At 39.3% G+C, this 21254-nt stretch overlaps 1 protein-coding gene across 4 annotated transcripts in view; it reads left to right on the top strand.

Annotated features, from left to right (window-relative positions):
* Positions 1 to 21254, top strand: part of LOC125642570 (glypican-5-like) — a 610585-nt gene that overhangs the window by 366736 nt on the left and 222595 nt on the right. For all 4 annotated transcript variants that reach the window (XM_048864161.2, XM_048864160.2, XM_048864159.2 and 1 more), the window contains one exon: positions 10925 to 11045. In XM_048864161.2, coding sequence (XP_048720118.1) covers positions 10925 to 11045 — 121 coding nt within the window. The remainder of the gene's footprint in view (positions 1 to 10924; positions 11046 to 21254) is intronic.

Genomic DNA, 21254 nt, shown 5'->3' on the forward strand with positions numbered 1-21254 from the left:
ACACCCACTCACTTGAGAACTGAGGCATGTTAGGCTAGCTCACTTAGTACCATAAGCCACAAGGAGGCTGTGGAATGTTGTTTATTCCTTTCCATGCACACACAATGGCTACTGTGACATTCTAAAAATGTCTGGCACTTTTCAGCCTCACAAGTGCCATGTACCAGTATGTGTACAAACTAAGACCATGAATCTTCGCAGGAAGGTCCCTCTAGAGAACTACTTTGCCAGCTAATTATTGGACTCTTCTCATTGCAAGTTTCGTATTTCAAAGGTGGATGTCCTTTCATTTTTACACTGGCATAAATCAGGTAGATCTTAATTTTAAGTCAGTGGAGTTACACTGGTGTAAGTGAGAGGAGAACCAGGCCCAACTAATAAAATGTACAGTCTGAAGATCTAAAAAAAATTTACTTTAGCAAGGATTTGTATTATGGGAAGTGTTAGAGTTTGGCAAAAGAGAATAGGTTGGTTAAATATATACAAACTGGTGCATTATTTTATATCTGTTTGCTGGATCACAGACAACAAATTTATCAAGATGTTTTTATTATGTTTGAATAAATGTTTATTGAACGTTGCATCTTAATGAAAGGCGATACAGTTACTTGCTAAGTGTCAGTAGATTAATCATTCCTCTCTTGGAGACTTCTCAGTTGCCTTGCACAATGACTCACTAATCCAGATAATAAAGAACTGGGACAGATCTTTTCACAAATAAAAAAATATAACACAAGGCAAAAAAAGTACATACTAGGTAATGTACATTCACTGGGTAATGTTATTGATGGAATTGCTATTGGATGAAGCACAGTTCTGTCAGTCACAGTCATGAATCTGTCATTCCAAAGGGATCACTGGGGGGCCACCAGTTGGTAGAGTCATCCTGTGGATGAGTAGATGGTAGCCAAGGAATTGGTGTTTTAGAAATTGATACAACATTAAGCAAAAGGTCTTCATTGCGACTCCATGAAGTTGGTTGGTGAGCAGCCAGTAGGATACTATGATCACCATCCAGGTGCTATAAAACTCCTCTCCATTTGGTATTCATGCCCATTTTTCAAAGGCAAGCATTCAGGGTTGTTAAGACATAAGTTGATAAGGCTGAAGGCTTATTTCAATCCACTCTTTAGCAATACAGTTTTCTTGCTATTGAGCATATGGTACTGTTTACCAACTTCATGACATCTGCCTGGGAAAAAATCATTCATTATACTGCCCTATGGGTCATAAGGCCAGATGTGCTGAGATTTGCATTGATAAAACACAGAAGAGATGGTTAAAATGATGAATTTGGGGCATAACATAATGGTGTGGGTTAATGGTTAAGGGTAATTGTATTTTAGGCTAGTCACAGGAGAAATGACAGGGAAATGAGTGAGGGAATTTGTTCAGAATATTAGCTGTCTATATTCAAATTGAAGGAGTATAGGGAATAAACAGGAAAAACGAAGTATTAGTACACAAGCTACATTATAACTTAATTTGCATCACAGAGACTTGGTGGGATAAGTCTCATGAATGGAATATTGTTATAGATGGGTATAGCTTGTTCAGGAAGGACAGGGTAAAATGGGAGGAGGGGTGCATTATACATCAAGAATATATACAGTTGTTCTGAGGGCCAGAAAAAGATAGGAGGCAGACCAGCTGGGAAACTCTGGGTAAAGGTAAAAGGGGTAAAAGTTAGGAGTGATGTAGGAGAGGGTCTATTATAGACCATGACATCAGGAAGAGGAGGCGGAGGTGGCATTTCTAGAACAAATGACAGACATATCCAAAACACAAGACCTGATAGTAATGAGGAACTTTACTCAGACATCTGCTGGAAAACTAATATGGTAAAACACAAAATTTCCAATACATTCTTGGAACATATAGGAGACAACATTTTGTTCCAGAAAGTGGAAGAAATAACCAGCCATTTTAGACTTGATTCTTACCATGAGGAAGGAAGTGGTAACAAATCTGAAGGTGGAAGGCAATTGAGGTGAAGGTGATCATGAAACGATAGATTTCATGATCCTTAGGAAAGGAAGGAGTTAGAGCAGTAGAAGAAGGACAATAGACTTCAAAAACACAGACTTTAACACACTCAGATACCTGCTAGGTAAGGTGCCATGGGAAGAAAATCTAAGGGGAAAAGGATTCAAGGAGAGCTGGCAGTTTCTCAAGGATATGCGATTAAAGGCACACCTGCAAACTATTCCAATGCAAAAGAAAGAATAGTAAGAGGTCAAGATGGCTCCATCAGGACCTCAAAATCAAAAAGGAATCCTGTAAAAAAAAAAAAAAAAGGTGGCAACATGGACAAATTGGTAAGAAGAGTACAAAAGAATAGCACAAACATCCAGGAAAAAAATCAGAAGGGCTAATGCACAAAATGAGTTACTCTTAGCAAGGGACATAAAAGGCAAGAACAAGAGGTCCCTTAAATAAATTAGAAGCAAGAGAAAGGTGAAGGAAAATGTAGGTCTTCTACTTAGCGGGTAAGCCAATAACTGATGGCATCAAGAAAGCTGAACTGTTTAATGCCTAGTTTGGTTCAGTCTTCACTAAGAAAGGTTAATGGTGACTAGATACTCAATAGTGACAACAAGGGGGAAGGAATGCAAGCCAAAGTAGGGAAATATCAGGTTAAACAATATTTAGATAAGTTAGATACGTATTCAAGTCAGCAAAGTCTTATGAAATTCATTGTAGGGCATTTAAGGAACTAGCTGGAGCAATCTTGAAAATTTTGCTATTAGCTTTGAGAACTCTTGGGGGATGAGTGAAGTCCCAGAAGACTAGAGAATGGCAAACATAGTACCTATCTTTAAAAGGGGAGCAAAGAGACCCATGGAATTATAGACCACTCAGTCTAACTTAAATAGTGGGAAAGATACTGGAACAAATTGTTAAACAATCAATTTGTAAGTAGTTGAGGACAAAAAGGTTATAGGGAGTAGCCAGCTTGTATTTGTCAAGAACAAATCATGCCAAATCAACCTGCATTCCTTCTTTGACAGGGTTACAGGCCTGGTGGTTAGGGGGAAGCAGTAGATGTGATGTACCTTGATTTTAGTAAGGCTTTTGACACACTCCCACATGACATTCTCATAAGCAAACTAGGGCAATGTGGTCAAGATGAAATTACTATAAGGTGGGTGCAGTGCATGATTGGTTGAAAGACCAAACTCAAAGAGTAGTTACCAATGGTTTGCTATCAAACCGGGGTATGGGGGGGAAGGCGTATCTAGTGCAGTCCCACAGGGTCAGTCCTGGGCCCAGTACTGTTAAATATTTTCTTTAATGAGTTGGATAGAGGAGTGGGGAGTATGCTTATAAATTTGCAGATGACACCAGGCTGGGAGAGGTTGCAAGCACTTTGGAGGACAAGCTTAGAATTCAATTGACCTTGACAAATTGGAGAAGTCAATAAAGACAAGTGCAAACTACTTCACTTAGGAAGGAAAAATCAAATGCCCAACTGCAGAACTACTTTTGAGAAGAAAATGAGGGCTCAGAATTTCAACGTGGTTAAAGCAGTGGTTCTCAACCTGGGGTACGTGTACCCATGGGGTTATGTAGAGGTCTTCCAGGGGTACATCAACTTATGTAGATATTTGCCTAGTTTTATAACAGACTACATAAAATGCACTACCGAAGTCAGTACAAACTAAAATTTCATATAGACGATCACTTGTTTTATATTGCTCTATATACGATACACTGAAATGTAAGTACAATATTTATATTCCGATTGATTTATTGTATAATTGTGATTAAAAATGAGAGTAAGCAATTTTTCAGTAATAGTGTGATGTGACACTTTTGTACTTTTATGTCTGATTTCATAAGCAAGTAGTTTTTAAGTGAGGTGAAACTTGGGCATATGCAAGACAAATCAGACTCCTGAAAGGGGTACAGTAGTCTGGAAATGTTGAAAGCCACTGGCCTAAAGAATATAGACATCCAATTTCCACCATAAATTAATAAGAATTGGGCCCCTGAATACTATAAGCAGCTTTGAAAGTCCTAACATAGATAGTTTACATCAACTTCTGAGGTTTAGATATATTTAGCCAGATCCTCACACAGAGTAAAATAGGATTAAAGTCAACAGAACTACACTGATTTACATCAGATGAGTTCAGTGTATTCCTTGAAAAGACCTTGCTATAATATCAAGTATGCAGTACACTAATATTATTTTTAAAAGAAATTGAGAAATTCAGTGTACGAGACCATGCATATGAATTTTGGTGGGGTTTTCATGTTGCTCTCTAATCCCCACTTTGAGTATATGCGGAAGCTGACTTCCTTATTCAGACTGAGTTCATTCAGGCTGGTCATCTGAGTTCAGAGTTTCTTTCTGATCCTGGGAAGAGCATAGACCATTAGCCACCGCAGATCAGAGCACTGGGGAGCTTAATGGCATATAGTGGCCCTGCTCAGAGTAATAGCATCCTGAGGGAAATGGAGCCATGGAAATGGTCTCCCAGCTGGACACTGATCAATAATACATGGAACTGCTGCCTGTAAAAGCTTTGATCAGATGCTTGTAACCAAACTGGTACTGTCTCCTGTAGCGAACAGGGAAGGGAATGGTGTGAGAATGCCACCCCCATTTCCTAGTCTCATGTGGCTAAATATCATTACTACTGTATCTAATGCAGCTCCTGCAGCTATCTGTCTGGCATCTTTCAGTTTTAAGGTTTGTTCTCTGAACTCTGTAGCTATCTAAAGAGCCAGTGGAAACACTGGGTTCGTTTTGGACATTGTATAGGCAGCACTTTTCATCTCCTTTTTTCTTCAGTAGTTTGGGAGCATCTTATATTTTGTCTCCTTTCCGATGACAAATGAAAAATAATAGTGTTTCAAAATCACTGGTATAGTTCTGACTTTGAAAAGAACTTCTAAAGCCAAAATCTTTTTTCAAAAATAAGGAAAGAAATGTACATTTATGTTCAAAATATTATCCATGCCAGTGTCTAGGCAACAGTTTGCTTCTGACCCATTTCAAGCTTAGGATAATTTTGTGAGCTAAAAATCACCTAAACTGTATTTCTGGAAAGCTGTTAAGATTTTATTAAATAACGTTTTTAGCTTTTCCCAGTAGATCAGTCAAATAATGTTACTATTAAACTCACAGTTTTGAAACCGATTAGTAATTCTTCCTGTATTTGTTATTCATTGCATGCTAGCAGTATGGTTAGTTCAGAATTGCTGCATATAGGTGATGTTTTTATACACATCTCCTGGTCTTTTTGACCTGTAGGTTGTTGATAAAGACATTTCAGGGTCTAGTATGAATAAAGTACTAAAGGAAATAGGGCGTGTTTTTTTAATAATTAGAGTAATTAACCATTGGAACAACAAGAGTCATGGTGGATTCTCCATCACTGACAATTTTTAAATCAAGATTGGAAGTTTTTCTAAAAGATCTGCTCTAGGAATTATTTTTGGGTAAGTTCTTTGGCCTGTATTACACAGGAGGTCAGACTAGATTATCACAATGGTCCCTTCTGGCCTTGGAATCTATGAATCACTGGCATTAGCAATTCTGCACTACTATTTTTCAGTTAGATTACAGATTATTAGATAAAGTCAACCAATTTCTGACGGTTCTTAATGTACATTCTCAGTAATTCAGTAATTGTGTTGTCAGCACAAAAAAAATGTGTTACATAGTGCAAAGAAGTAAACAAATCAAATTACCTTTCAGGAAATGTATGTTGTTTGTTCCAAGGTATATCAGACCTGATGCAGAGCCAGCAGGTTAATTCTATGCTTACAGGATAGGAGTTCAAGTCAGATAGATGTGTAGCTGCCTCCTGGAACAATCCTGATCTCCAATTGTAGTCCTCCCTCCTCAGTGGCTCTGTGACTCACCTTGGGTTGTTAGCGTGCCTTCTCTCCGTTATGTTTGACAGCATACATAGAGAAGTTAGATAAAAATACTCTTGCTGGAAAGTTTGTTACGAATTATACCCGATAGGTCACGCACAGGAACTGCTGCGAATTATACCCGATAGGTCATGCACAGTTTGAGTCTAGGCTGAGGCACACGAACAAAGTCCACAACTGCAGAGTTTCCAAAGATACTAAGTTCATTACGCTCGAGCGTGGTGCCCCCCTGCTAACTAGGAGGGGACCCCGAATGCAGGTTATACAGAGATTATATATCTTTTAGCAAAGCATGTTGCCCTCGTGCATCGGAAACTTTAGCCAATAGACAAACCCTTTTTTAATTTATTATTTATTTTTGCTAAGTGCATTTTTTGTGCTAAACCATTATTTTAACTACACAACATGGTCCTTTTTTATTAGGATGGGAGGCTTACATCAAGGCCAGGAGGCAGGGAGTTAGGAACAGACAAAGAACAGAAACCGGGAGTCGAGACAGGCTGGAAACAAGCGGGGGGTTTTCACAGGAATGCAGTATGTAAGGAACACTCCTCCTGGTGCATGATGTGTTTGCTTTTAGACAATGGTGGGCCCCAAACCAAAATGGAGTCACATATGCTAACTTTTCCTTAACAGGTTGCAATGTAACACTGTTGAGAACAATATTGCACAAGAACCGAGAGAGAGACAGCAAGTTGCTCCTTAAAACAGAGGCACAATTCAACCCACAGCATTCTAGGCTGGTGCTCTGCACTCTGGCTCTGATCACACGCATTTCTACTTAGCCTCTTCACCTGCAAGCAGGTCCAGAAAACCCCTTACAAGTTCAAGTGATCGTTTATCATGTTAACATGGTTTTCAATACCCTTCATTCTCCTTCCCCTCAAGAGCAACTGGGGGCCATATCTTCTCTTATTGCTGGAACCCACCACCCTACAGCAAATGGACTGGACTCAGTCCATACTCTCTGGACTGAGACTCTCTGGACTCAGTGTTGTTGTAGCCTTGTCAGTCCCAGGATAAGAGAGACAGAAGGTGGGTGAAATAAAATCTTTTACTGGACCAACTTCTCTGGGTGGGAGACAAGAATTCACAGCTCTTCTTCAGGTCAGATGTGTGTAAGCTTGAAAACTTGTCTCTCTCACCAGCAGAAGTTGGCCCAATAAAAGATATTACCTTGTCTCTCTGGACTCAGTTTGTTAGAGAAGTGTTCTATATGTAAATAGTTAATGGATGAGATCCCAGTAAGTGGCACCCAAGAAGATGGACTAAAGTTCTTGGGTTTTCTAGGACCAATAATTATTGTGCTCTGGAAATGGCTTCCTCTGGCTGCACTTAACAGCAGCTCCTGTCACAGTTCATATGTCTGGGCAGTCCCAGCCACATCTGGGGTCTGCAGTTGGCTGCCTAGGCATGTGAGTCATGCTGTTTGTACGGCCCCTGTAGACTATTCATGTCTCAAGCACATGAGTAAGCAGACCCTTGAGGTCCTGCGTGTCCTAACCCTCTCTGTAGCTTCCAGAGGGCAGTTGGCTATAGGTGTAATGGCACAAATATGAACATAATTAACATACAAATAAATAGCTCTAGAAGATAGAGCCACCAGATTTGATATATGCTTTCCCTGACATCCCAAGATTAGATGATGGGAAATGACAAAATGGGAAATGACTGCCTAGGAAGGAGTACTGCGGAAAGGGATCTGGCGGTCATAGTGGATCACAAGCTAAATACGAGTCAGCAGTGTAACACTGTTGCAAAAAAAGCAAACATCCTTCTGGGATGTATTAGCAGGAGTATTGTAAGCAAGACACAAGAAGTAATTCTTCCGCTATACTCCGCGCTGATTAGGCCTGAACTGGAGTATTGTGTTCAGTTCTGGGCACCACATTTCAGGAGATATGTGGACAAATTGGAGAAAGTTCAGAGAAGAGTGACAAAAATTATTAAAGGTCTAGAAAACATGATCTATGAGGGAAGATTGAAAAAAAGTGGGTTTGTTTAGTCTGGAGAAGAGAAGACTGAGAGAGGACATAACAGTTTTCAAGTACATAAAAGGTTGTTACAAGGAGGAAGGAGAAGAATTGTTCCCGTTAACCTCTGAGGATAGGAGAAGAGGCAATGGGCTTAAATTGCAGCAAGGGCGGTTTAGGTTGGACATAAGGAAAAACTTCCTAACTGTAAGGGTAGTTAAGCACTGGAATAAATTGCCTAGGGAGGTTGTGGAATCTCCATCACTGGGTATTTTTAAGAGCAGGTTGGACAAACAACTGTCAGGTATGGTCTAGATAATACATAGTCCTGCCGTAAGTGCAGGGGACTGGACTAGATGACCTCTCGAGGTCCCTTCCAGTTCTATGATTCTATGATATCTAAATATCAAACACTAACAATGACTTGGGCAGCAGACTGATTTGAACATTGTCTTGGAGTATAGGGCCTCAGTCCTGCAAACACTTACATGCTTATATTTAAGCGCACAAATAGCCCCACTGATCTGAATGGACTTTGGATTCAACCAAATATAGATAGTGAAAGTTATGCCATTTTTCTTGATCTAAATTAAGTAAAAGAGTGTGCCCATTTAGCAACAAGCAGTATAATAACACTGCGTGAGATTTGTACCTCCAGGCATTGGAATCCCTCAGGGGATCATTGGCATGGAAAATGAATGAGGCTCAATGGATGGGGTGGATAAAGGCATTGCTTTTGGTTGGATCATATTTACACAAAATCTGTATAATGCTGCTGAAAAGCATTGAATGGAGGCTTGTGATTTGCAGAGTTAAAACAATTTCATTTGCAGGCAGAAAAAAAGCTTTTTTACATTCTTTATCATTGTGATGCCCTGAATATCTGGAGAAACTTTGATAGCTATAGCAAGTGATAAAAAGCATAGAGCAATGAGAATAGGTAGCAAAGCATTCCCTTGCCTTGTGCTGCTGTTTATGGAGATAGTTTGTGATGGGAAGATGCTCAGACAAAGGAATGCACGTGGAGAATTGTAGAACAGTTTGATGGAGGCTATAAATTGATGTCCATAACTAAATTCCTCCTGTACTGCAACAGAATGATCCTAAAGAGCTGCATCAAATACCTTTTCTGTGTCTAATACTAGGATACAGGCTGCTATTGGTTGAGTATTTTAACATGACAAATGTTTTGTTTTTCTAAATTTCCATTATTTTGCACACTTTATTCTTCCCTGCTCTCATTCATGATTGTCATCTTTCCTTTCTCTGCGAGGTTAAAGTCATTGATAATTTTCCTTAACTGACCATGCCACCTCCTCTAGTCTTCACCAGAATTTTAAGCTGACCCTTGAACTCAAATCTTAAACGGCAGTATGTAATGTTTTTACTGTCAGGTTTACTTGAACTTTATTCATCTTGTTTGGTTTTAATTAAGACAGGACAAACATCCTAGTAAAAGTCCAATTATAATTTGCAATTCTGTTAGTCACTGAGAGAAGAGATAATTTATGCTGGCATTTTCAAAGGATATTAGGTGCCCGGCTCTAATTGAAAGCCAATACAAGTTGAATGCCTAATTCTCTTAGCCCCCTGTGAAAGCCCGATCCTAAGTTTTCCAGTCTTAAAAAGCTATCAAGGGAAGATTGCTGACAGACTGAAAGAACATCTGAGTTATCATGTAGAGCAATGCTTCTCAAGCTATCTGATGTGGGGGACCGGCAATTTTTCTCCCAATGTGCGCGCAGACTGGCAGCCGATGGCTCGCGGACTGGCAGCGGTCCGCGGACCACCACTTTGAGTAGCCACAGCTACATTCTCTACATCAGTGCTAAGGAGACAATTGTAACAGGACCTTTCTCTTTGAGTTCCAATTTGGAAGAATGCAACCTCCTTCTGCTTGAGTTTACAAAGGTGTACATTTGGCATGATGATTCACAGTTCCCAAGCAGATATGGATACATAGGGGAAGCCAGTTGTTGAGTGACCTTCCCCATCAGTCCCAATGCCTAACTGGGCCATGAATATTTCCTTGTCCAGTTTTGCTGCAGGAGGTGCAGGGAAATCAAAGTAGTTTGCACAGAATCCCCAGAAGCATGGGGCCCCAGTTTGTTCCTTGTAATTAAGGATGCAAAAACAAGAACTACAGCAATGACTGAATGATTAGTCTGTCTGTGTCTATAACTTTGTCCATGGTGATAGGGTGAGGATGCTGATGGAGGCAGGCATTTACTGTGTGAGAACAGCTGATGTTTTTCAGATCCAAAGGTCTAAGGTGAGATTGCCCAGAGCCGGGCCCTACGTATGTATATATCTGAACTGCTCCTAACAAAGTCATAATGACAAAAATAATGCATGACTGAGATGAAGACCGCTGATGTATCAGATTATGCTGCTAGAAGGAGTTCTCACAGTACATCTAAGGCTGAAGCCTAGCAGGCAATCGGATCTTCTGAGTTGCTGACCTCTCCTGAGAAGCCTCATTTCACTGAGTAGAACATTCCCCTGCTGATCGAGAAAATGTACAGTGTTGCCGACTCTTGCGATTTTACTGCAAGTCTTGCGATATTTGGTGTCTTCCTGAAAGCCCCAGGATCCCAGTGATTATGTGAAAATCTCAAATTTGATTTTTAAAGCAAGTTTCCAGTCCTTAGAGTTGTGCAGAAAAGCTTGAAGCATAAACCTGAAAGGTTCAAACACCAAAATACAAATAAGAAACCTGAAACGTTGTGTTGTTTTGTTTTGTTTTGTTTTGTTTTGTTTTTTTTAAATCTCTCATGATCTTTTTGGGGGCTGACTTGTGATATTGGAAGGGTTGGAGTTGATAATACTGCAAGAAATCATGTCATTTTATGCAGATTTGGGGTGATGAAAGAATTGTTTGCACTAATTACACTATTTACAACCATGTTTGCTTTGTAATATGTTTATTGACCCTGACTCATTACGGAAAATCTGTGCATGTTCATTATTCTAATGAAAATAATCTGTAAAATGTTACCCTCTCATTTTCAGTGTAAATATTTTCTCTCTGGTTGATCTTTTGTTTCTTTTTTTTTTAGTTACACCAGCAGAGTTGTTTCCAATGGACTTAAGGCACAAATTAATAACCCAGAATTGAAAGTCAAAGGATTAGACCCTCTCATCAGTCATTTAATTGACAGACTTCATCATTTTAACCAGGTAAGTAAGTCTCTCATTTAAAAGTTTTTCCACATTGGGTCTTAGAAGGGATCTGAAAGTAAAAACACTGGGATATATTGTATGCTATACTGAAGCACAGAACCAAAAGAACAGCACAGTGGAATGGTGGTAAACTGGTGTATAAACTACTTTTGTGCCTTGGGAGCTGGTCTAATTTATGGCACCCTTCCCACAGCTGTCAATGGCCTGCTCTGCAATCCAGAATTCCTGTAGTGCTGAGGACTGGGGAAATGCCTCCTTATCTGCAGCCCCATTCATTACACAGGGGCCTGTGACAAGTGTGAAGTTGCCTATGCCATCCTGTGGTGTTCCTAGGCTGGTGGAATTTTCCTCCAGCCTGGAGCAGACTTGTTTGCTGCCAGAGTGGATCCCCAAATCCGTGGTGACTGAATTCCATAGAATACCATAGTCAGGATACAGAGTTTGACTAGGTCAATTAACCTCGTGTGCAACTTTCAAAATGTTTCCTTGCCTGAGTGTGATTTCTAACCTTTCCAGCCATAAAAGGAAAGATGATCTGCCAATAGCTTTACCAGAAACATGATTAACCTAGTCTGCATAAACTTTCAGCTCATGCTTCCTTGGTTGTGCTTGCTGTCCAACCTGAACTGCTGTGTTTCGATGCTGAATCCATCATGATTCTATTGTACTATTTCTTCAGCACAACTCTTTGCAAGTTGCAGAAATAGCGTCAGTCTAAATGAGCTAGAGCTAACAGATTTAACAACAATTGATTTTCATTTAAAGTAGACGTGTTTTCTTGTCCAGTTGAAAGAATATTTACAGCTTGGGTCTTCAAAGTCTGCAGTGTTTATACATGAACTCTTCCCTAATTTTTCACCATAAGAGAGTGGTATAGCACGAGACTGAAAATAGGCAGTTTATGGGCAATGGTTATTGGACCTGACCTCATCTGCTCTGGAAGGTACGGAAGAGAAAGTAATCTGCACCAGATAATGTACTAGAGTGAATTATTTTCTTCCTGGGTCTGGGAGGAAGCAAGGAACTGAGTAGCTATGACTCTGTGTCATAAGTTGGTCCTGGAGAAGCACAACTTTGTATTGCTCCTTCCCCAGGGTTTGTGGCAAATCCACAATCTAGCCATCAATTAGTACTGCTATTAAATTTAAGCTGGTTCTAATATTTATCTAGGCTGAAGATTTAGGGATTCTTTGTATTATGCTGTTTGATTTAACTTGCCATTGGGAATTATAACTTCCAGAAGGATGTGGTATTTAATATTGCAGTGAAATAAGTATTATTAAGCTAGATTGGGTAAAGTGAGTATTCATTATTTATTGGCTTTTGCATATTATCAAATAGTGCTAATTTACTTTATAAATAGTAATTATAATTGATCTGTGTAATAGTTTTCTATAAACTCTGACAATCAAATGTAATTAGAAATAGATTGTCTGTCTGAATGTCTGTATAACCACTATGCTGGTCACGCAGCTCTGACCCCAGCAGCCTGTCAGCAAACACCAGCCATGCTCTGGCTTCCAGCAGCCTTGGTTACTACTTGCAAAGTAATCCCAATACACCGCCAGTCCTAGATTTCCCCCGCGCTGTGCAGCTCTTTCAGGTCCATTGCCCCTTTAAGGAGATCAACATAGAAACATAAAATCGTAGGATTGGAAGAGACCTCGGGAGGTCATCTGGTCCAGTCCCCTACATTCATGACAGGAGTAAGTATTATCTGCACCATTCCTGACAGGTGTTTGTCTAACCTGCTCTTAAAAATCTCTAATGATGAAGATTCTACAACCTCCCTAAGCAATTTATTCCAGTGCTTAACCACCCTGACCGTTAGGAAGTTTTTCCTAATGGCCAACTTAAACTGCCCCTGCTGTAATTTAAACCCGTTGCTTCTTGCCCTATCCTCAGGGGTTAAAGAGAACAATTTTTGTCCCTCCTCCTTGTAACAGCTATTTATGTACTTGAAAATGGTTATCATGTCCCCCCTCAGTCTTTTCTTCTCCAGACTAAACAAACCCAGTTTTTTTTCAATCTTTCCTCATAGGTCATGTTTTCTAGACCTTTAATCATTTTTGTCTCTCTTCTCTGGACTCTCTCCAGTTGTCCACATCCTTTCTGAAATGTGACACCCAGAACTGGACACAGTACTCCAGTTGAGACCTAATCAGTGCAGAGTAGAGCGAAAGAATTACTTCTTGTGTCTTGCTTACAACACTCCTGCTAATACATCAGAAGGATGTTTGCTTTTTTTTGCAACAGTGTTAAATTGTTCACTCCTATTTAGCTTGAGATTCACTATGACCCCCCCAGATCCCTTTCCGCAGTGCTCCTTCCTAGGCAGCCATTTCCCATTTTATATGAGTGCAACTGATTTTTCCTTCCTAAGTGGGGTACTTTGCATTTGTCCCAACTGAATTTCATCCTATTTACTTCAGACCATTTCTCCAGTTTGTCCAGATCATTTTGAATTGTAATCCACCAAAGTACCTGCAACCCCTCCCAGCGTGGTATTGTCGGCAAACTTTATAACTGTACTCTCTATGCCATTATCTAAATCATTGGTGAAGATATTGACCAGAACCAGACTCAGAACTGATCCCTGCAGGACCCCACTCATCGTGCCCTTCCAGTTTCACTGTGAACCAGTGATAACTACTCTCTGTAAATGATTTTCCAACCATTTATGCACCCACCTTATAATAGCTCCATCAAGGTTGTATTTCCCTAGTTGGTTTATGAGAAAGTCATGGAAGACAGTATCAAAACCCTTACAAAATTCAAGACATACCACATTTACCCCCCCACCTCCTGCCCCTCCCACCACAAGGCTTGTTACCCTGTCAAAGAAAGCTGTAAGATTGTTATGACAAGATTTCTTGGCAAATCCATGCTGATTGTCACTTATCTTATTGTCTTCCAGGTGTATGCAAATTGATTGCTTAATTATTTGCTCCATTATCTTTCCGGGTACCGAAGTTAAGCTGACTGATCTATAATTCCCCAGGTTGTCCTTATTTCCCTTTTTATAGATTGGCACTATATTTGTCCTTTTCCAGTCCTCTGGAATCTCTCCCATCTTCCATGACTTTTCAGAGATGATCGCTAGTGGCTCAGATATCTCCTCAGTCAGCTCCTTGAGTATTCTAGGATGTATTTAGGCCCTGGTGACTTGAAGACATGTAACTTGTCTAAGTAATTTTTAACTTGTTCTTTCCCTATTTTAGCCTCTGATCCTTTCTCATTTTCACTGGAATTCATTATGTTAGATGTCCAATTTCACTAACCTTTTTTGTGAAAACTGAAACAAAAAATCATTTAGCATTTCTGCCATTTCCTGTTATTGTGTAATGGGCCTACCCTGTCCTTGGTCTTCCTCTTGCTTCTAATGTATTTGTAGAATGTTTTCTTGTTACCCTTTGTCTCTAGCTAGTTTAATCTCATTTTGTGCCCTGGCCTTTCTAATTTTGTCCCTACATACTTGTGTTATTTATTTATATTCATCCTTTGTAATTTTACCTAGTTTCCATTTTTTGTAGGACTCCTTTTTGAGTTTCAGATCATTGAAGATTTCCTGGGTGGTCTCTTGCCATTCTTCTGATCTTTCTTATACATTGGGATAGTTTGCTCTTGTGCCCTTAATAATGTCTCTTTGAAAAACTGCCAACTCTCTTGAACTGTTTTTCCCCTTGGACTTGCTTCCCATGGCATCCGACCCACCAACTCCCTGAGTTTGCTGAAGTCTGCCTGATTGAAATCCACTATCTTTATTGTGCTCTTTTCCCTCCTACCATTCCTTAGAATCATGAACTCTACCATTTCATGATCACTTTCACCTAAGCTGCCTTCCACTTTCAAATTCTCAACCGGTTCCTCCCTATTTGGCAAAATCAAATCTAGATCAGCCTCTTCACCTTCTGAAATAAGGTGCCTTAAATGGAGTTACCCAAACAATTCACAGCTCTGGATTAGTTTTAATTAAAGAACAAAATAAATGTATTTAACTCCAAAGAGAGATGTTAAGTGAATACAAGTAATGAGTCATTAAAGTCAGAAATGGTTACAAAAGAAATAAAGATAAAACATTTTCTAAATTTAACAAGTTAGACTTGCTTCAAGGTGAAGTTTTACCACAGGTTCCCAATATCATTGCTAACCAACTTTCAGGTCAGGATCTGCTCCCAGAGTCTATAGGCTGTTTTTTTTCTCTCCTTAGGTGGAAAAAGAGAGAGATGGATAGAGAGAGATACTTGGGGTGCTTTTGTCCTACTTTAATAGTTCAGTCACCCTTTGAAATATATTTTCCTGAGAGTTACCCCTAAATAAAGTGCCTTTCAGCTGTGAGGCTTGAGACATGAGACTGTGAAAGAGATTTCATGCTGTTTTCTTCAATGTGGATGTTTTCTTGTCTCCTGTCTTTCCTCTTGTTTCAGGACCCTGTTTACAACTTATATGTGAATTGAGGTAAACATACATTCCTTTGTTTAGGAGCTGCTTGACCAGTCCTGCCTAATCAGGGCTACGTGGGTTTGAACATGTGTCACCAACATCATGCAGGGAAAATTCATAACTTCACATATAACGTTTTCCCATGGTATTACTAACCAGCAAGTTACTCAATTTCAATGATACCTCACAAGGCATATTTTGTACAAAGATTATTACAGTGGTGTATAGGGTGTGAATATAAGGGTGCATTCAGTCACACAGGTGAATTGAATTTAAAGAATAATAATTCTCTTTTATTTCCCCCCTAGATAATATAAAGGGTGGAATTTAAAATATGTGACAAATAATGTCTTATTTTTGTTTATTCTTAACTATTTGAAATTTGCTACTTGCTGTGTGTAGTAACTTCAGGCTTTCTTTACAGAATGGATTCTGGAGAAGGATGGGGTTCAGAGGGTAAAGGGGTAAGGAGGAATGTGTTTTCTCATGAGTGATTTGAAACAATGACACTAGTAAGCGAGCATCTCATTGACTGATGTTGCTTAACTGTAGAAACATAAGTCCCTCCCTGGAAGGGAGAGAAACATGGATTTTAAGAGTGCCAAAGAAGCTGACTGTGAGTCTGAAGGATCAGTTAGGGATGTAGGGGAGAGAGAATAAGCTCTGACATGTAAGACCTAAATTGGGCAATGAAGGAGATTTTTACCCTCTATAGAGGAAGAAAAAGTAGATTGAATCTGCTGACCAAGTGATGCCCACGGTCACCAGTGGAGTTGAGGCGCTAAAGTCCCTGACCTAAACAGCATCACATAGAGATTTGCCTCGGCGCTGTGTCAAAAGTCCGTGTTCACGCAGAATGTCTGGACGTCTATCTATAACTCTCTGATTCTGCTCTGTTAAGGTGCAATTTTTTAACAGTGAGGGTAATCAACCATTGGAACAACTACCCAAGAATTGTGGTGGATTTTTCATAAGTGGAAATATTTAAATCAAGAGAGGATTGTAAAAGATATGCTGTAGTTGAAATAAGAATTGGGGAAGTTCTGTGGGCTGTGTTATGTAGCGGGGTCTGGGGTGGCGGGGGAGGTCACACTAGATGATCAAGGTGGTCTCTTCTGGCCTTAAATTCTCGCACTCTGAACAGCTGAGGATCTTTTGTGTAAAGTAGTTATTCCTTTGTGTAACTTCGTGAGGGGTGATTTTACCTCCAAAGCTAAAGAGGCGGCCAGTATTAATATCCTCTTGGTTCCTAAACCCTTCATGTTTGGTATCAGTTTCAGGAATGGAAGCTGGGCTCATTGTAAAACTGCAGTGGTTGGTATTTCTCAGCTGGTACTTCACAAACAATCTGTACTGTACAACTTGTTCACTTGTAACATGCATGTAGGGTGAAATCCTGCCCACACTGAAGTCAAGGGAAGCTTGTCCATTGTCTTCAGGTGGAGCGAGTATTTCACCCCTAATATTTTTCAATATCAAATAGATTTGCAAATAAAACTGGCTCACAAATGCTTCTCAGAACCAAGATTCACTAAATTTTGCATTCGGCCCATTCTATTGTTTGCATCACTGACATATATATTTTAATACTCTTTACTCCAGTTATAGAAGCCGCCTCACATATCAACAGAATTATTAATTGAGTTACAATCGCAAAATCCTTATTACTCTTGATAATGCACAAGCATCAGATCAGATGGACTCCCAGGTTGATTTTGAAGAAATAGCAGTGAGAAATAACATGTTTTCTACTCTTTTGTAAACAAAGTTGGTGTGATCTGGGATTCACTGAGAAATGATAAATATGAAATCCCACACTGCCTCTTTTTAGAGGCACTTTTCAGCAAATAGCCATGCTTAGGTATTTTTAATGTATTTTTTCATTTGCCAAGTTCAAACATGACAGACTTTGAGACTGAGGTTAGAAATCCTAAAGGATCAATTACATTGGAAATTTGATGAGAATGTTAGGAAACTGACAAAGCATTTACTGCAGGCATTCTCTAAGATTATATGTTCTCCAATTTAACTCTCCACTCTTTGTCACACTTGTGTGTAATAAAACATAACCTAAGTCCTCTGACATTTCTGAGACTACAAAGATTGTAAGTGTTGCCAGGAAAAGACGTGAATATTCAAAAGTCTGGTCCTAATTCAGCAAGGCAATGGGACTTATATGCACAGGTTAACTAAGAAATGCATAGACTGCAAATGAGACAATTTTAGCAAAGATTGAAGTAATGGCACTGAAAGATTTGTTACAAGTACTGTGAGCCAGCAATAGTTGAATCTTCAAAATGGATTAAATCAGGTTAAGTATAGGACAATTCAGTAAATTAGCTTACCTAGTGCTTAACTGAAATGTAGGTACTGTATATGCAACATTTTCAGGCTGATATAAAATTGACCACCTAAGCATATGTGTTCTGAGACTTTTTCTATTATAAATAAGTGTAGAATTGCATGGCAGGCTGAAGATTGTGGAATTTACTCTCATAGAAACTGAGGGTGACATAACAAACCTCATCACTTTCAGATCCAAATATAAACTACAGAGGAAATGATATACAGAAACTATATGCATGCAAATCTCACTGGTAGTTTCATAAATACTAGCAGGAAATGTACATCGCCAGTGAGAGCTAAAGACAGACTTAATGAAATCTAACATCTATTCTTTAAAGTTCTCATAACATCAGGAAGCTTGAAAGAAATTATGTGACTTTTTCTGTTTATTCTTTTTATGCTCATTTTCACTACTACCACAGGGGGTAATGATGGCTGATCTCTCACTCCAGAAAAACCAATAGGTGGATTACCAAATTACCTAATCAATTTTGCATAGTCGTTTTCCCCCACACACACCTTCTCCTCCCCTCCTTCTGTTTTGTTTTTATAGTGTGCATCTTAATTATATCTATAGACAGTTTCTTTCCCCCCCACAGCCACCCTCCCATGCTGGGAGTCAGACACCTCTCTCTTTATGGGATGGAAACTTAATGCTCCCAGCCCTGAGATAATGTATGGCCCTTTTCCATAACCCACTTGAAATGAAGAGATTCATCTCCGCATTTAACACAATCCAGCCCGCTGAGAGACAAAGACCCCAGGATCACATGTAATTTTCAGTTTCTCAAGAAATATACAGGCACAAGTATAATTAATATTTCATAACACATACTTGAGGAATCCGATCTTGTCATATCTGTCACAGAAAAGATGCCACCATTGGTTTGACCCCAGTATAAAAAAAGTCTAGCTGTAATTTAGCACTCTTTGGTTTCTTTGTGAAAGCAAGCACGTTTCTGTCATATACAGTTCTTGGTGAGGCATCTTTGTTTTCATTGCTTTTGGCTTTTCTAATGTATTGTTACATTGCCTTGTCAATCAAAGATGAGACAAAGTGCCCTGCATTCTGTTGTTGGATACCTTTGACTACCCCAAAGGAATTGTCTTTAAACACTCTTTCTCTGTTAAGCAGTGCATTGTATAGCAGTGCTGCCTTGAAGTGGAAGACTTTAGGCTGAGTGATGGCACTTCACTGTAAAATACTGCCCATATATGAGCAGTAATGCCTGTAGATTTCAGACTCACTGTTTAGCTTTCAGTTTTACTTAGGACCTTATATTTAACTCAATTGCTCCAGTTGGAAGAGAAAATAAAATCACAGGAAACCTGCTGCATACATTGGGTTGGGGCCACACAGGGACCTATCCATACAACATAGTTATGTTCCTCTCTGAGGGCATTGTAAGCTACTGCTGCCCTGAGAAGAGTAATTCCCTAGGCCAATTTGGAGCATCTGTTTTTACAACTTATGAATTATGCTCAGACTCCACAGGCTTAAAACTAGAGCTGAGAAAATTATCATTTTTGGATTCAGTGGCCAAACCAAAAAAACACTCCAAAAATTTGATTAGTTTCAAACCAGAACTGATTTTTTATCCAGTTTTCCCTCACAGAAACATGAAACTAAAAAAAAAAAATATTTTGGGTCAAACAAAACAGATTCAAAAACATTTTCTAATAAAAATATTGATTCAAAAGGACATTTTGAATCAACATTTCATTTTGAAATGACAGAGTTCATTTAGAGACCAAATGTTAACACTCCCCAGCTGGGATTTTTCCATACCTCAGGTAGGATACAAATGGGCTACAGGTGGGAGACCCAACAATGGTAGGAGACAGTGTTACTGCGGTCCTGCAATGGACAGAACATGGAGAGATTTAGATCATCAGGAATGAGGAACTGGCCCCAGGCCCCCTGCAGATCTCTGCCTTCCATAAGAACTGGTGGTCCTGACCATTGTTCTCTGCTACACGTCCAGCCCACCTCAGAGGTAGAAAAGCAGCTGACCATGGGTTGAATTCCTCCTTTAGTGAGTCCTCCTTTTTGTGGCTTTTAATGTCAGAAGGGGGTGTCTTTATTCTCTGACAGCCTGAACCCAACTTGTCAAATTTTTAATCACTATGATATCTATATTCATGATTTCTGCTGCTGTATGTCTCCCCTGACCGTTACAGCTACTTTAAACAATTGAGCTATGCTGTATGAAAATGACCTATCTTCATTTTATCATTAATGAATTTCAACAAAAAGTATTATCTGTGACCCTCCTTTTCTGGAGGCATTGAATGTAATCATTAGAAATACAGAAAGCCAGCAGCTTTGTTCAGCAAAAAATATCTGGTCTTCTTTGAAATGAACAAAAATGATTATGTAGATTTAGAAATACACTATTACAGATTCTTATGCAACTTCAGTGCACTGTGTACCAGGAAGAAGGAAACTATAAGAAGGAATTTTTATATAAAAGAAGGGATGGTTTGCCCCATAACTGCTATTTCAACACTTTATATGGGACCCAGTCTTCCCCTGTTGATGTTAATGGATGTCTTTCCACTGGTTCATTAGGACTTGGATTGATTCATAATTATGGTTTGTAAATCTGATAGCTCTACATCAAAACCATAGGTTTCCATATAGCTCTCTGGAGATGTAAAAGTAGAAGGTTTTAGGGATAGTCATGTGTGCTGATCCCTTTTGCTGATGTTATTATATTACTAAAACCATTTATTAGAAGCCCATCATCATGGTATCTGGATGCCTTGCAAGTTTTAAGTTGAGACAATCAGCATCTCACTAATAGAGACTATCCTGCCCGCTGCTTTCCCAGTCAGGTAGGAAACCAGGAGTTAATCAATTGTGAAGACTTGTGCAATCGAGGTGCTTCTGGTGACTAGGTTTAATAGTGACACTTTAACAGTGACTAGGTTTTCACTTAGTTTGTAGTCCCACAGAGAGGAAATTCTAAGTATGTATTTTGCTTTTAACTTCCTTTCTATGTAACCAAAGTTTAGGGCTGCTGAAGCGAAATTCCCATTGTGTTCATTCTCATGCATTTAAGAGAGAATTTTATTTTCCTTTTTCCCACGAGTCCATAAAAAAGGAGTCCATATTGAACTGAGTTTTGATGGTTATTTGTTTGAGTAATTTAATTATTGATGCCCTTTAAAAGACGTTAATCTCTCCAGATGAGAGGCAGAAAACTGGGAATGTGGCAGCCTATTTATTCATCAAAGGCATTGTCAAGGCTTGTGTCTTTTCTGTTTGGGCACAGCAGCAAACAACTTTAAAAGTACAAGCCACAGTAGCTTTTAAAGAAGTCCAAATTAGCTAGAATAAGTTGGAAATGTTGCTGGTTTTAAATGTATTAAGATTGCTGTGTGTACAGTATTTTGGTATAGCCAACAGTCTCT

Source organism: Caretta caretta, chromosome 9, assembly GCF_965140235.1.
Source record: "Caretta caretta isolate rCarCar2 chromosome 9, rCarCar1.hap1, whole genome shotgun sequence".
Lineage (NCBI taxonomy): Eukaryota > Metazoa > Chordata > Testudines > Cheloniidae > Caretta > Caretta caretta.